The 16,664-nt window shown below is 37.7% G+C and overlaps 3 protein-coding genes across 14 annotated transcripts; all 3 read left to right on the top strand.

Annotated features, from left to right (window-relative positions):
• Positions 1-576: 576 nt before the first annotated feature.
• LOC125218733 (protein NRT1/ PTR FAMILY 5.10-like) lies at positions 577-2,615 on the top strand. Its single transcript, XM_048120469.2, has 4 exons — positions 577-827; positions 890-1,107; positions 1,190-1,659; positions 1,734-2,615. Exons 1-4 carry the CDS (start codon positions 674-676, stop codon positions 2,515-2,517), a joined length of 1,626 nt encoding a protein of 541 aa, XP_047976426.1. The 5' UTR covers positions 577-673; the 3' UTR covers positions 2,518-2,615.
• Positions 2,616-3,686: 1,071 nt separating this feature from the next.
• Positions 3,687-15,350, top strand: LOC148933024 (protein NRT1/ PTR FAMILY 5.10-like). The gene is made up of 4 exons (XM_089066367.1): positions 3,687-3,859; positions 13,588-13,805; positions 13,931-14,421; positions 14,497-15,350. Exons 1-4 carry the CDS (start codon positions 3,724-3,726, stop codon positions 15,293-15,295), a joined length of 1,644 nt encoding a protein of 547 aa, XP_088922493.1. The 5' UTR covers positions 3,687-3,723; the 3' UTR covers positions 15,296-15,350.
• On the top strand, positions 4,224-13,157 carry LOC148933025 (uncharacterized). Of its 12 annotated transcripts, none has more exons than XM_089066358.1 (10): positions 4,224-4,316; positions 4,546-4,727; positions 4,810-4,911; positions 6,472-6,494; positions 6,924-6,995; positions 10,872-11,049; positions 11,122-11,251; positions 11,362-11,667; positions 11,733-11,840; positions 12,610-13,157. In XM_089066358.1, exons 6-10 carry the CDS (start codon positions 10,874-10,876, stop codon positions 13,003-13,005), a joined length of 1,116 nt encoding a protein of 371 aa, XP_088922484.1. In that variant the 5' UTR covers positions 4,224-4,316; positions 4,546-4,727; positions 4,810-4,911; positions 6,472-6,494; positions 6,924-6,995; positions 10,872-10,873; the 3' UTR covers positions 13,006-13,157. The 12 variants fall into 12 exon arrangements, with proteins under 12 accessions (XP_088922484.1, XP_088922486.1, XP_088922478.1 ...); XM_089066360.1 differs by having other exon boundaries at positions 6,472-6,506; XM_089066352.1 differs by having other exon boundaries at positions 6,438-6,494.
• Positions 15,351-16,664: the final 1,314 nt, after the last annotated feature.

Genomic DNA, 16,664 nt, shown 5'->3' with positions numbered 1-16,664 from the left:
CTCCATCCGTTCCCGATTAAGAGTCACACTTTTCCATTTCGATCCGTCCCCAATTAAGAGTCACACTTTATTTTTACCATAAATAGTAAGTAGGTCCCACATTCCACTAACTCAATTCACTCACATTTTATTATAAAACCAATATAAGAAAATGGGTCCCACATTCCACTAACTTTTTCAACCAACTTTTCTTTACATTTCTTAAAATTCGTGTCCGGTCAAAGTGTGACTCCTAATGGGGGACGGAGGGAATAGTATTTTGCAATATCGGAATCCGCAATTTAAAGTTTCATTTATTTTTTTTCATTCTAAATAAATGGACTTTATCGTTTATCTAAATTATTACACTCATATTCTATTATAAAATCAGTATCTAAATATGAGATCTATATTCTATTAATTTATTTTTTCTATATTTTTATCCAAAATTAATGAAACTATAAATGACAGACTAACGTATCTAAATAAAATATACTACATGTCAATTAAAAATTATAATAATAATATAGTATAAATAATGTTTTGAAAAGTTTCGTGTCGTTATAAGAAAAAATGATCATTGCGTGCTAACGGTGGGACCCACACAGTCACAGTGTCGTCAAAATATGTTTTGTTCACACTTCACAGTGACCTGAAAACACACCTCCGACGTGAAAGGAGAGAGAGAGAGGCAATGGCGGCAAATTCAGCTTCCGCCGCAGAGAGCGACGCAATGGAAGCTCAAGCTCCGCTGCTAGTCGACGCCGTCAAGGGATGCGTCGACTTCAAAGGCCGCCACGTTCTCCACTCCAAATCCGGCTGCTGGAAATCCGCTTCCTTCATCATCGGTAGTGTTAGATGCCTACGATTCTAATCTGTTTCGATTTCGTTTCTAAAAATTCGATTACAGGCGTGGAAATGGCGGAGAGGTTTGCTTACTACGGAATCAGCTCGAACATGGTTACGTATCTCACCGGTCCGCTCCGCCAATCCACGGCCGCCGCCGCGGCGAACGTCAACGCCTGGGCAGGAACCACGGCGCTCATGCCGCTGCTTGGCGCTCTCGTCGCCGATTCATTTCTCGGAAGGTTTTGGACGATTATCGCCGCCTCTCTCCTCTACATCCTGGTAACAATCACCAAATCACTGAAATAATGAAATTGAACATTTGATCTATCATCTGGTGATTGAAATTCTGGATCTAATGTAGGGATTAGGTTCGCTCTCTGTATCAGCAGCCCTCAATCCGTCCGATTCGTCGTCAATTGATGTGATCTTCTTCTTCTTCGCCTTGTATTTAATCGCGTTTGCAGTAGGCGGCCACAAGCCTTGCTTGCAGGCGTTCGGAGCTGACCAATTTGACGATGAGAACGAGAAGGAGCTCCGATCGAAGAGCTCATTCTTCAATTGGTGGATTTTTTGCTTGTGTATTAGCACTTTGGTAGGCTTATTGGCCTTGACCTACATTGAGGAGAATCTGAGTTGGGCGCTAGGGTTTGGAATCCCCTGCATTGTCATGTGTTTTGCCCTGTTTGTGTTTGTGCTTGGGATTGGCACATACAGATTCCGTGTGCAGAGTGATCGGAGGAGGAATCCGTTTGTGCGAATCGCTCGTGTTTTCGTGAGACGTGCTGCCTCCCCGGAACGTGTTGCTATTGAGGAGGAGGGAACTCACTTTAGGTAAATTATGAACAATTAGAAGATGAAATCATGTTGTTGATTTCTTATGATTAATTATGTGGTGTTTGTGGTAGATTTCTTGATCAAGCTTCACTAGAGAGTCATGGTGAGGAAGTTTGCAGAGTGAATGATGTTGAAGATGCAAAGGCAATCCTGAAGCTTCTCCCAATATGCTTGGCATGTGTTCCTTTCGCCGCGGTATATCAACAAACCACAACTCTGTTCACCAAGCAAGGAGTCACGATGGACCGACACATAACCAGCAGTTTCCAGGTCCCAGCTGCCGCCCTTCAGGCCTTCACAGCCGGCTCCATCATCCTCTTCGTCCCACTCTACGAATGCGCACTGCTCCCCCTAGCCAGAGCCATTAGCCACAAACCAACCGGCATATCGCTCCTCCAAAGGATAGGAGCCGGCCTAGTCTCTGGCATAGTTTGTATGGTCGTTGCAGGCGTTATTGAGAGGAAACGCTTGGAGACTGCTCTTGAACACGGGCTGGCAGACTTGCCTGGGGAGACTGTGCCAATGAGCGCGTGGTGGCTGATTCCTCAGTACTTGGTTATGGGTGTTGCGGATGTGCTGACCTTCGTTGGCCTTCAAGAATTCTTGTACGATCAAGTCCCCCGTGAGCTGAAAAGTATGGGACTTGCTCTGTCGTTTGCTGTGGTCGGGATTGGTGGTTTCTTGAGCAGTTTCTTGGTGTTCGTCGTGGATAAGGCCACGGGTGGAGACGGCCGTGATAGTTGGTTGTCGGATAACTTAAACCGGGGCCATCTTGACTACTTCTATTGGGTGTTGGCAGGGCTTAATGCACTGTCTCTAGTATGCTATATCTACTTTGCTAAGTCTTATGTTTAGGGTGAGTTTGGTATAACGGAATTCGAATTTTTTAATAATTGCACATTTATGTATTGACTATTGAAGTTTAATTTATATTATTCTAATTCGATTCCAAATCCATTTCAATTTTCTGTATATTCTAGCATATCAGGTGTGTACGTGTGCCATATATGTCAAGTGTTCGTGGTGTATCGTGTGTGCTCGTAGTGTGTGCACGCACAATGTTGCGTGTGCGTTTGCGGTTTTTGTTGTGTGAGAAAATTTCAAATATTTACTTTAGCTTCAAATTATAGAGTTTGTTATGATTACAAATTCAAATAATTTTTGTGATATAAAACAATGGGATTTACAATTGAAAATTAAATAGAGCTACATGTATCATTGATTATGCTTATATATATTGTTACCTAAAATGTGTATAAATCATTTATCACCATGATCTTGCTTGTGAATCACAATTCACAAATATGGCTCATGTCTACATTTTTGGGATGAATTTTAGGTATGGAACCATTGATATTCTAATTAACTTTGTGAATTACATGGAAATTTATTCTACTCTTGAATTTCAAGACAATTCACGCAATTTATAAAGTATAGAAACTAGGCAAGAATATAATAAGGCAGTGAAATTATTATATTGGCCATTACTTTCAAAATTAATTGTGACAAAATGCCCGATGTTGATGCGTCACCAATATTGCCATTATTTAGTGAGACCAAAAAGCTTATTAGTGATATTTCTAGCTATTTAAGTTGTACACAAATTATTTTGACATCGATTATTTTGGCAAATTGTATAGTAACGTGAAAAAGTGTATTATTTCTCGTGTTACGTCAAAACAAGTCATTAGATAGTTGAATTCAAGATTCGTATTGGATTTATTTATTTATGATTAGACTACCACAATGGGAAGATGTTGATTTGATTATTTGAACATGAATCGTATTAAATTTATTTATTCATGATTACACTAGGAAGATACCAATTTGAAAAGTAAATTTATATAATGTCTTTCAATTTCGTAGCCTAATTTCTAATTATGTGCGTTGGATGTTACGTTATTTATATGATATGACTATCTAAATGCATACAAAGAGTGAATTTCTATAAATAAACAATGCATTTGGAAAGTAATCCTTTCGTGTGATTTTAATCTTTTTTGTAGAAAATGCATACCATAAATCTTTGAATTTGATGCTCAAATTATTCCGAGAGAGAGAATGGATATCGGAGCGGCCATTCCGGAGGCCGAAACTCAGCTACTAGATGACGTTGTGCCGGGTTTTGTCGATTTTAATGGCCGCCCTTCCGTCCGATCAAAATCCGGACGATGGAACTCCGCTTCTTTCCTCGTTGGTAATCGTCTCGGCCTTTAAATTTCTTTTCATTTGTCCATTTAAAAAAAAGAGTTTTGTTATATTTTTTTCCTTTTAATTTTCTGCATTTTATCTAATTTTACAATCATTTATTAGTGATGATTATATCTAACTAGGTCTTTATAATTTTCTTTAGCATTAATTTTAAATAAAAAAGTTGGGACATCATCGTAAACCAATTCCACCAACATAAGTAAAAAACATTGTAACATCGAATATTTAGTTGTGTAGGGTTGAATTTCTAGCTTAACCAAATTATATGTAAATATATGAATATATTCTTGGGATTTTTGTGAAAGTCACAGTTAAAATTTCTTTACTCAGATTATATTTGAAAGTAATACACTACAAAAAATGCGCTATTTACCGACGGAATTACCGACATACACAAATCCGTCTGTGATTACCGCCGGAATACCGAGGGAACAGTTCCGTCGGTAATTTTCTCACTTTTTTTAGTGGCATTTTATTGTACACGGAATTGTTTTTCTCTATTTGTTAATGTAAAGCTATCACCGACCGAATTGATCTGTCGGTAATCTTAAGAATTAATTTAAATATTCCAATACACAATAAGAGAATTAAATAATCTTAAGAATTAAATTAAATTTCCAAAACACAACCGTTTGCTGAAGTCATTCATTCTTCTGCGCCGAGCTACACCAGTGCCGTCGCCGAGCTGCAGCCTACGCCGTCGCCGAGCTACAGCCTGCGCCGTCGACGAGCTACAGCCATCGCCGTCGCTGACCTACAGCCACCGCCGTCTCCTCCCCTCAAATCGGCGGCATTCTGTTTTCTCGACTCCACCCTTGTCCACAGCTCTAACCTCCAATTTTTGAAGAATTAAGGTGAGAATCCCCTTTTCACCTATCCATTACACCATTTTTTGAAGAATTAAGGTGACAGCGAATTCAAATATTGCAAGTGTAGGTTGGATTTGGGGGAATTGGTTGAGTTTTTCTTAAATTGGATTTGCTAGGGTTCATTTGAGCGCTCTCTTCCACCACTCTTTTACTTCACATTTTCACAGAGGTATTACTCTTCATTCTTCTCCTTTTACATGTTATGTTATAATAAGGGTTTTTTCTACTTAATATTATCAATATATGTAGGAAGTTTTTGTAATGTGTTAGCAGAATTAATTGTGAGTGGGTATATATGCCATCACTGGTCTTCTAATTGTGAGGTGATATGTAATGTGTTAGCAGAAAATTTGCTCTATTAGAAATTTGCTTTACGTTTAGCTGATCTGTTTTGAGGAAACTCGAGTCTCTTTGAGGGAACTCGAGTCTGTTTCGATACCATTGTTGCTGTTTAGATACCATTGCTGCTAGGATCAAGTGCTTCTTCTACCTTCATTTGTTTAGACTTATATGATTTATATCTCCATTTGCTTATTTTAGTCCGATGGTATATTGGAACAGAATGTAAAATTGTTTTGCATAGTCTGAGATTTCCTAATATATGGCAATGGACATAGATGCTTTCTTCTACTTGCACTTTTATGAATCCAAGAGCTATGCACGAATCACGATTCAATGGCCATTAAGGTTGCCTAGGATGGGATATCTGCAGTGAGACTGTTACATGTGATAGAGTTTTGGAATGTACTACTTAGACTAAAGTTTCTTTGTCCATGGCTGGTCTTGATGTTGGCCATTGTGTTATAGTTATAGGACCAAATATTTTGCCATCACATGAGTCAGTATTACCTTCTTATTGGATTTAGGCAGGAATATGTTAAGTGTATCAGCTGTGATCACTGCCTTGTACCAGTAATTCTAGTTGTGATTTTATTTTCTTTTCTATACAGAAATGTTAATTAAAACACATCAGATCTTCATGCTGTAAAATGCTGAGAAATTGATCTATAAAGTGTTCCTTGTCCTGTGTTGCATCATTGGATTAGTTAGTCATTCATCTTGTAACATCATTTTTTAAACAAGGAAATGTGAATCTTTGGGACTATCCCGTTATTTTTTCTTGATCCAATGCTTGCTTATGGTTAATGACAACTTATGTGAATCCAAGTTAATTTATCAATATAATGTTTCTATTTTTCAGTTTTGTTGTTACCTCTTCTATTTTTGCTTCTGAAATTGTTCATTCTGTTTGTTCTCTTCTTTCTCAATCATCTTTAATCTGCATCTATGTACTTGAAACCAACAAATATCCATGATTTTACAAACACCAAAATGACCATTACCATTTAAATATCCATTTAGCTTTACGATCTCCTCAGCTGTACTTGCCATGCTGGAGCATTCCACCTGAAACTGCACATACGCAAATATATTATATTAAAACTAACAGTTTTATTCTAATGCCTTTCACAGGGTTCTTTTCATTTTCCTTTCTTTTGGAACGAAGATGGACTACAATACAAATTTTATTAAATATTTTGCATGAACAGTTTCAGATTTAGTTAAATCTTTGCAAAACAATTTTATCAGTTTATGATATTCAAGTACTCTTGAAGCAATTCCAATATAGTTTCAGTTTATGTCATACGCATTGATATGTACTGATTCTTTTTTCCCTCTTGTTGATTCATGCAGATGTTAATGCTTTGGTCTAACTAATTTTTCACAGGTGATCTCTTTCATGGTGATGAGGTATTCTAAAAGGTTCTCACAAGCTTGTGGACAAAATCCTTTACAGCTATGGCACCTAAATCTTTTATTTTTATCAGTTTTATCTGTTAAGAGTACTGAAATGAAAAACCACAGGTCTTTAGGTCATATAAAGAGAGGAGAAAATGCAAGAACTACATACATACAATAATAAAACCCGGTGGTAATTTGCAGACATAATTATGACAACGATGAGTTATGTAGCTTTCATTAGTCATTTCGTTAATGTGAGGATAACAGCTAATTCATTCTGCTTTCTTTTCTGATCGATTTTTTTATAACAGCACCATGTTTGTGAATTTCATTCATCCTAGATGGAATTAAGTCAGTATACGTGCAACAAATCAATGTTATTTCACAAACTAAGTATAAATAGGGCATGTGTACTGATTAATCACCATTTTTTTGCAGTTGTCTCTTATTCAACGAGCGGAGCTAGGAGATTTATAGCTTGGAGTTGAAGAGAAGAATTTAGCTCCAAGGGTAAGCCGCTTTCCGTTTATTTTCTCTTATTCACGGTCATGCCTACACTCATTTGTTTAGGAGCATGCCTTAGTGTTAGAAATTGGTGGCTAGGCTTGGGGTGGAGCTTTCCTAGCTCCATCGACTTGTTGTTAAGGTGAAGCGAGTGGTATACTATGTGATATTGTTGTGTTATTGTATGATATGTGAAGATGCTTTTATATTTTGATGAATAAATAAGCTGAATTTTCAATTAGGAATTATAAAAATGAGTGGAAATCGCCAGTGGATGTATAGACGTATACTTCCACATGGTGAATTTAATCCAGAATTTTTGGAGGGACTTGACAATTTCATCAAGTTTGCAAGTGGTAAACCTGCATATATGGATGGAGACAAAATCAGATGTGCCTGTAAAAAATGTGATAACAAGTGCTTTAGAGACACAGATGAAGTAGAGTATCATATTTCCAGGTTTGGTTTCGTAAAGAATTACCACATATGGAGGTTTCACGGTGAAAGATCAATAGAACCATCTGAAAACATAGTCGAAAACACAGTCGAAAACACAGTCGAATCAGAATCAGAATCAGAATCAGCTGGAAACATCGGAATGGATTTTGAAATTGGAGCACCTAGCACTTACCACACAATGGTATTAGACGTTGGTGGTCCTCAATTTAACAATGAGGAGGCAGAAGAGCCACCAAATCCTAATGCCCAACAGCTTTATGATATGTTAGATGCAGCTGATAATGAGTTGTGGTCTGGTTGTAGGAGACATTCACAATTGTCATTTGTGGTTCGACTAATGAGTCTTAAGGCAGAGTATCACTGGCCGGAGAGATGCTATGATCGGCTTACTGAGTTGATAAAAGAGGGGTTGCCCGATGGGGACTTATTACCTAATAGCTATTATAAAACCAAAAAGCTATTGCGTGGCATGGGATTACCAGTTGAAAAGATTGATTGTTGTCCAAATAACTGTATGATCTTTTGGCGGAATGATAGTGAACTACATACATGTAGATATTGTGGGACTTCACGTTTTAAGGAACAATCTGAATCCCACAAGAACAGACAAGTGGCAGTGTCAAAGATGTATTACTTTCCTTTGACTCCTCGACTGCAAAGATTGTATGCATCTAAAGCCACAGCAGCAGAAATGCGTTGGCATGCTACATCAATAGATGATGAGGTGATGCGACATCCGGCCGACTCTCTAGCGTGGAAGCACGTAAACAATATTTTTCCAGATTTTGCATCAGAAAGTCGTAACGTGCGACTTGGTCTTTCAACTGATGGTTTTCAGCCGTTCGGACAATTAGGACAACAGTACTCCTCGTGGCCGGTTATTTTAACTCCCTACAATCTTCCTCCTTGGTTGTGTATGAAGGAGCAGTTCATGTTTCTCACAGTTTTAATTCCTGGTCCACGTAATCCTAAAGAGAAGTTGGATGTTTTCCTTCAACCATTGGTAGAAGAATTGAATCAATTGTGGGAAGTAGGCGTGTCCACCTATGATATTTCATTGAAGCAAAATTTTCAAATGCGAGCAATGTTGATGTGGACCATAAGTGATTTTCCAGCATATTCTATGTTGTCTGGATGGAGTACTGCTGGAAGATTGGCTTGTCCTCACTGCATGGGAAACACTGATGCATTTACGTTGGAGAAAAGTGGCAAACAATCATGGTTTGACAATCATCGAAAATTCTTGCCCCAGAATCATCCTTATCGAAAGAACAAAAGGGCGTTTCGAAAGAATAAGATGATTTTAGTGGACCCACCAGAATCAAAATCTGGAGAAGAACTCTTGAATGAGATAGAAAGATTGGGTCTAGTTAGAGTGATGGAGGACTCTAATGGGATGAATAGAATTTTGTCTAATCGTGCTAGTTCAGGTTGGAAGAAAAGAAGCATATTTTGGGATCTCCCCTACTGGAAAGACTTGTTGATTCGACATAATTTGGATGTAATGCATATTGAAAAGAATGTGTTTGATAATATCTTCAACACAGTGCTTAATGTCCAAGGGAAGACTAAAGATACAACTAAGTCGAGGGAAGAATTGAATCAATATTGTGCAAGACCTGAATTAAAGCGCGATGAAACAACAGGAATGTTTCCAAAAGCTTCATACACCCTTGACAATCGTGAGAAGAAGGTCTTATGTGAATGGGTGAAAAGTCTTAAGTTTCCGGATGGATATGTATCTAATTTGGGTAGATGTGTGGACTCGAGTAAACTCAAGTTGTATGGAATGAAAAGTCACGATTGCCATATATTCATGCAACGCATACTTCCTGTTGCATTTCGTGAGCTTCTTCCACAAAATGTTTGGAAAGCGATTACAGATTTGAGTATGTTTTTCAAGAACTTGACAACTCGAGCAGTTAGAATGGATGATATGTGCAGGCTTAGTGATCATATTCCGATAATCTTATGCAATCTTGAGCGTATCTTTCCACCTAGTTTTTTTGACTCAATGGAACATCTGCCAGTTCACTTAGCCGATGAAGCTCGCCTTGCTGGTCCTGTTCAATATCGATGGATGTATCCATTTGAAAGGTATCTTAAGAGGTTGAAAAACAATATAAAAAATAAAGCTCGAGTTGAAGGCTCCATAAGCAATGCTTATTTGCTAGAAGAAGTGTCTACATTTGGTTCATACTATTTTGAGGATCATGTGAGTACCAAGATAAGGAACGAGCCTCGTAACTGTGGTGGAGAAAGTTGTAGTGGCATTAACGAGGATCCAGATGCTCCTTCTATTTTCAAAGAAACAGGACGTCCACTTGGAAAAATGTCAGTAAGATATTTGGACAGTTCAGAATACAAGGCTGCACATACTTATGTTCTACTCAATTGTCCCGAAGTTTCAACCATTTATCTGAAGTAAGTAGTAAAATACCGAAAATGTTTTCCTTTCAATCCATATTTCTATACATATGCTTTATATCTTTTCTTTTTGAAAGGTTGTTTGAAGATGAAATGCTATCAGCAAATCCAAGACTATCAGATTCTGATCTAGGAGACATGGTTGACACACAATTTGCTGAATGGTTCAAAAGATTTGGAGGGAATCAGGGCCCCTCTGACATGAACAAATATATCCAAGATCTAGCAAAAGGGCCTTTAGTAAAGGTCAAAACATATCATGGGTATGTTATTAATGGATATAGGTTTCACACCATAACACGTGAGTCAAGTCAAGCCACGATGAATAGTGGATTGTGCATTAAAGGTGAGATATATGGCAATGAAGAGATGAACTTTTATGGAAGATTATTGGAGGTTTGTGTATTGGAGTATCCTGGTTTCCCACTTAAGAGCATCACATTATTTAAATGTGAATGGTTTGATCCATCACCTTCTGGGACATTAATTCATAAGGACTTCGGATTGGTTTCTATAAACCACACTCGCAGGTTATCCAAGTTTGAACCATTTGTGTTAGCGAATCAAGCTAATCAAGTGTATTATTGTTCGTATCCTAGCATGAATCAATCAAGAAAGGATTGGTGGGAAGTATGCAAGGTCAAAGCAAGATCTAAAGTTGAAGTTCCAAATCCGGTAACATCTTCAACAGTAACTGAACAACCACCGTTTCAAGAGGATGAATTGCATATGTCATTGTTGGATTGTAACCAAACGATAGGTGATAGCATTCCAGTACTTCATCCAAATGGTGGAATGGTCGACATCGATGATTATGATGGATACCCTTCAGATGATAGTATAATAATTTCTGATGATGACAATATTGCAAATGATGATGATGATATATGATAAGGTTAATTTTTTCTATGTTTATTGATTTATTTTGATGATGACGGATATTGTTAAAAATGATTTTTGCCATGATCTGCGCTAACATTCAATTACTTATTTTAGATATGGATCGTCGCGTTCGTCATGCTATAGGTAGTGGACAGACCAGCAACTCATCTCATACAAGACATACTCAAACGCAGTCAGCACAAACTTCTGGTGAAAGGGAAGAGGAGACCGTTGAAGCAACTTCTACTATGCTTGATAGTAGGATTCCACTTCAGAGGAATCCATATACTGGGTTTGTTATTAGTTTACTAATTATTACTTTCACATTATTTATCAATAGTTGATTAATATTTTGGTGTTATAGGAAAATAGCCGATCACAGTAAGATGTCAAGGGTGATTACATCTTCATTTCATCAGATTCAAAACAATACTGGGTTTAACTGGAAAAGGACACCTGTGGAAGTCAAGGAGCTGTATTATGAAGAATTTCGAGTAAGTATTATTTTTGTTACATAGAAAACTATTTTGATTTGCACTAACCTGAGGAAGTCAAGGAGATGTATTATGAATAATTTCGAGTAAGTATTTCATTTTTTGTACAGAAATCTTTTTCTTGGCCCCCCGAATGGGAGAATGATGTGAAGAAAGCATGGGGACAGCGAGCTGGTAGAAGATACTCGGATTATATTAGTGAAGTGAAGGATAGGTACAATAAAGGTCAACCTAGGCCAATTTATGTACCTCAAGAGATGTGGGCAGGATTGATACTTTACTGGCAAGATCCTAATACTGTCAAAAGGTCAATTATTGCAAGTAAGGCCAGACGATCTGAACCAGATGGACCTGGTACGGGCATGAGGACACATTTAGGAGGGTCAACGTCAGTCACAGAGAAATCTCTACGAATGGTAAGTGTTTTTTTATACGCTACATATATTTATATTTTAACTTATATTTATATTTTAATAAATAGGCAGCCGAGAGAGGTGTATCATTGAAGGATGTTGCATATGCCGGATTCAAATCACTCCACACCTATAAAGATGGGACATACACTTGCAAAAAGGCTGCAGATGTCGATGTAAGTTATAGTATATATTAATGTAGATGTTCTTTATAATACATGACAAGCTGGCTATATCTTTGGATTATCTTTACAATAAATGACAAGATGTGAAAACACAAGAAAAAAACAGCATGGATCTATGATAGAATTTGGACCTCCCTCTCGATTAATAAAAGGATTTGTTGAGATATTTAGGGTTGGAAGAAGACTAATTAAGTCTAGTTTTGTATTGGATTTTTGCTTTGGGCTGCTGGCTACCTACATGAAGCATGGTGATAGGGTTTAGCTGCAAATTTGAGCTGAATGTATTCTGATTTCCATATGTCATACTGGAATTAGGTGGCTAGCACATAAATTTTTTGAATTTCTTTTATTTGGTGATTCCTTATACTGGCAACATGCAAGATTGCTTAGTATATTGGGAAATATATTAAATTTGGTAATGAAAGAAAGGAAAAGTTATTAATGATATGATATTGTTATTAAAACTGCAGCAGTGGATATTTACTATTATCTGAAGTTGATTTCACAACATGGATATGAGATTACAAAGTTTGGACTCTAAATGCTATCACAACACAAAAACTATCAAATCAGGGGTATAGGAGAGGTCAGGGGGTGGGGGGTCTGGTTTAGGGGGTAGGAGAGGTCAGGGGCATGGGAATGAAGAAGTTTTCATGAACAATTTGTTATATTGGTTATTTGTTATCAATTATTCAAGTAATATGTTTTTTGAGGTGTAGTTCAATGTTTTAAGTTATGTGTATAATTTTTTATTATCTAGGCGAAGGTGCAAGCGATTGCAGCAACAAAGGGCGAAAATCCAAATTTGAGTGACATCTTCATCAATGATGTTTGTGGAGGAAAGCTCGACAAGAAGAAGAGGATGTTCGGGATAGGAAACTTGGCATCTAACCTTGTGTTCTACACCTCGACAGAGTCCGCAAGAGCACAAACCTTGCGAGATGAATTGCGTGATGAATTAAGGGCTGAATTAAGGGCTGAATTAAGAGGAGAAATAAGGGAGGAAATTAGGGAGGAAATAAGGGGGGAATTTCGACAAGATTTAGATGCGCAAAGTGTCAAAATTTCAGCAATGGAGGAGAAGATGAACCGGATCTTGATGTCTCAACAATCCAATTTCTCACGACTCATTGATGATGATGCTTCACAGACCTGATACATATTGATGGAGGAGAAGATGAATCGGATCATGATAGTCCCAACAATTCCAAATTTGATATAAACTTCCTATTTTGTGTTTTTTTATTCGTACTTTGGTTATGTTTAACTAATATACCTTTTATCTATCATATCTTCATTATTGGATTATTTTGGCTATTATAGGTGATTTGACTGTATAAATGAAAATAGGTGTCTCACACTCTCACTGTAAATTATAGAATCAATTTGTAAAAAATACTTATTAATTACCGACGGAAATGATTTAATTACCGACGGAAATAGTGGAATCTAGTTACCGACGGAATTGGTATAATTACCGACGGAAATTAGTGTGAACAAGAAATCGGCATTTACCGACGGTTTCGCATTACCGGCGACAGAAATCGGTCGGAGAATCCGTCGAAAATATTACCGACGGATTTTATCTTTCGGTAACTATTACCGACGAGCAATTTACGTACGGGAAATTTTGGTCGGAATTTCCGTCGGTAAGCACATTACCGACGGAATTTGGGGAATTACCGACGGAATATTCCGTCGGTAAACAGCGCATTTTTTGTAGTGATATGTTTAATAGGTGTGGAAATAGCGGAGAAATTTGCAAACAGCGGAATAAGTTCAAATCTCATCATGTATCTAACTGGGCCGTTAGGACAATCCACGGCGGCCGCGGCCGCGAACGTCAATGCCTGGAATGGAACGGCATCGCTTCTTCCGTTGTTGGGTGCTTTCGTGGCCGATTCATTTTTGGGCAGATACCGTACCGTTATTATTTCGGTTGTGCTCTACATTTTGGTTAGTAAGTGGAGTACAATTTAAAAAATTTCACTTTGTATAAATTGTCAAATATTTTAATCTTTAGGCTTACCGGTCCATTGTGGTTAGTCATGCTTAACTTCGGAATTCTGATAAACAAACAGAGTCTAGGCTTCATGTCTCTGTCGGCTTCGCTCCACAACGATTGCAAAACCGAAGTGAATGCCTCTGATTGCTCTCCCCCTCTATTGGAATTCGTCGGCTTCTACCTCTCTTTGTATCTAGCTGCATTTGCCGAAGGCGGAATGAGGCCATGCATCCAAGCGTTTGGAGCCGAACAATTTGATGGAAACGACATCAACGAGTCGAAATCAAAGAGCTCCTTCTTCAATTGGTGGGTTTTCGCAATGTCAGCCGGTGCTTTGCTAGCCCTCTTGAGCTTGAACTACATTCAAGATAATATTAGTTGGGAACTCGGGTTTGGAATCCCCTGCGTTGTGATGTTCGTTGCTCTTCTTTTATACTTGCTCGGCTCCTTAACCTACCGGTTTCGCCTACATAGTGATGAGAAGAAGAATCCGTTCGTTAGGATCAGCCGGGTTTTTATTAGGCCAACAAGGAATCACCTCGTTGATGCAGAGCATGGTAGAATGGAGTGAGTAGTTTGTTATAAATGATTTTGATGTTATGTGTGTGGATTTGGATAGTTTACGTTAGATCATGTTCGCAGGTTTCTGGATCGGGCACGGACGGAAGTACGTTCGAGCGGGTGTAGTGAAGATGACATTGGAGACGCCAGGGCGCTCCTAGACCTCCTCCCCATTTGGTGCACATGTTTGGGCTTTGCGGTCGTGATATCGCAAGGCTCAACCCTGTTCACAAAACAGGGCCAGACGATGGACCGTGAAATCTTTCTCGGCCTCGAGATTCCCGCCGCCACGCTGCAGTCTTTGGTGTGTTTGACCATATTATTGCTAGTGCCAGTCTATGACTGGGTCCTGGTGCCGGCCGCCCGATCCCTGACTGGGCGGCCGACAGGAATATCCATGCTCCAACGTATTGGAGCCGGTTTGTTCATGTCGTTGCTCTCCATGGTGATTGCCGCACTAGTTGAGATGCGGCGGTTGAACGTCGCGGCCGAGTGTGGGATGGTGGATGACGCCACACTCCCAATGAGCGTGTGGTGGTTGGCGCCCCAGTACGTGTTGTTTGGTCTGGCGGATGTGTTTGTGATCGTTGGGCTTCAGGAATTTTTCTACGACCAAGTTCCGAGTGACTTGAAAAGTATAGGGCTTGCCCTATACCTTAGTATTTTGGGAATTGGGGATTTTTTAAGTAGTATTTTAATAGGTTTAATAGAATGGATGACAAGCCGAGGTGGCCACGCTAGTTGGTTCGATAACAACATGAATCGTGCACATCTTGATTATTTCTATTGGTTGCTAGCTTTGATTAGTGCGCTTGTCATGTTAGCTTATGCATTCTTTGCAAAATCCTATATCTATAAGGGGAGAGATTTGGTTTGTTGATATGTCTTGTGTGTATAAATCAACAATAAATATAAGGCTACTTGGTCATGTGGTATTTACCTTTTTTTAGTTATGCAAACTCCTAAGTAGCTACTTTTGAGTTTAAATTTTTTTTGCTTAGATAATTGTTGAGGGTCATAATTTTTTATTAGATGGATCGAGATTGGAATCCAAATTGGATAACACTATGGCATATTTAGGGCGTGCAACCGTTACATATATTCGAAAAAATGCTTTAATAAATATTATACATACAGAAGTTGGGAGCGTTGCTAACTTTTTAAGTTGTTAACTCTGTTAACTCATCAACACAGTGTATTAAAAATGTCAACACGATATATTGAAATGTTAACAAAATTATGTGTTGAAATTTTAATGTTTTTGTGTTGAAATTATTTATAAGCTGCATTAATGAGTTAGCAGAGTTAACAACTTAAGAAAATTAGCAATTGATCATACCCCTATAGAGAGTTTTGTACTCCCTCCGTCCCATAAAAGTTGAGACAAAACTTTTGGGCACGGAGATTAAGAATTTATATTAAATAAATAGGAGAGATGAAAAAAGTAGGAAATATAAGAGAGAGTAAAGTAAATGATGGAATAAAATAAGAGTGATTAGATGTTTTGTCTTTAGTTAAAAAAGGAAATGACTCAACTTTGTTGGGACAAACTAAAAAGGAATACGACTCAACTTTTATGGGACGGAGGGAATATATATTTTAGAGTTAGGATATGAATACATTATATTAAAAAATGTCAATACAATAACATATGAGTATGTCAACACAAATTTATATTGACATTTTATGGATGTCAAAATAAAAATTTATATTGACCTACTCATGTCATTATGTTGATATTTTTAATATAATGGATTGATTAATTAGTAAATAGCACATTATTTAGTTAGCACAATGACACAACCCCATCCTAATATAGACATACCAAAAGTCAATGCACATAATTCATAAAACTCAATCTAGTCCCTAAAAATCTGCAAAAAAGTGGATGCACTTGAATCTTGATGGCCTCATGGTACATCTTAATTGTGATTAATTAGAGTTGCAAACCTTATTTTTCTTGAGCTAATTACGAAATTCAATCTCTTTCCAAAAAATTTTGATTTTATAATGCTATTAAATTTTTGTTTTGCTAAATAGATATTGATGCAAGTTTTTATTCTCTGCTGATAATTGGAGTATATTTTAATCATGCAAATTGTTGATCCTGAGCCACGATGAACATGATAAATCGACAAATTGAATCGTCAACTATTGAAATTTCTTATACACTATTTATTAAGTATATTAAGAAGCTTGTATGAGGGTTTTCAACTAAGGATTCCTTTAAAAATTGATGTTGTATAAAG

This window comes from Salvia hispanica, chromosome 1 (assembly GCF_029641045.1).
Source record: "Salvia hispanica isolate PSC_SH4W2 chromosome 1, Shi_PSC_v1, whole genome shotgun sequence".
Classification (NCBI taxonomy): Eukaryota; Viridiplantae; Streptophyta; class Magnoliopsida; order Lamiales; family Lamiaceae; genus Salvia; species Salvia hispanica.
The sequence above is the reverse complement of the archived record's forward strand: the minus strand, read 5'-3'. Positions and strand labels throughout refer to the sequence as shown.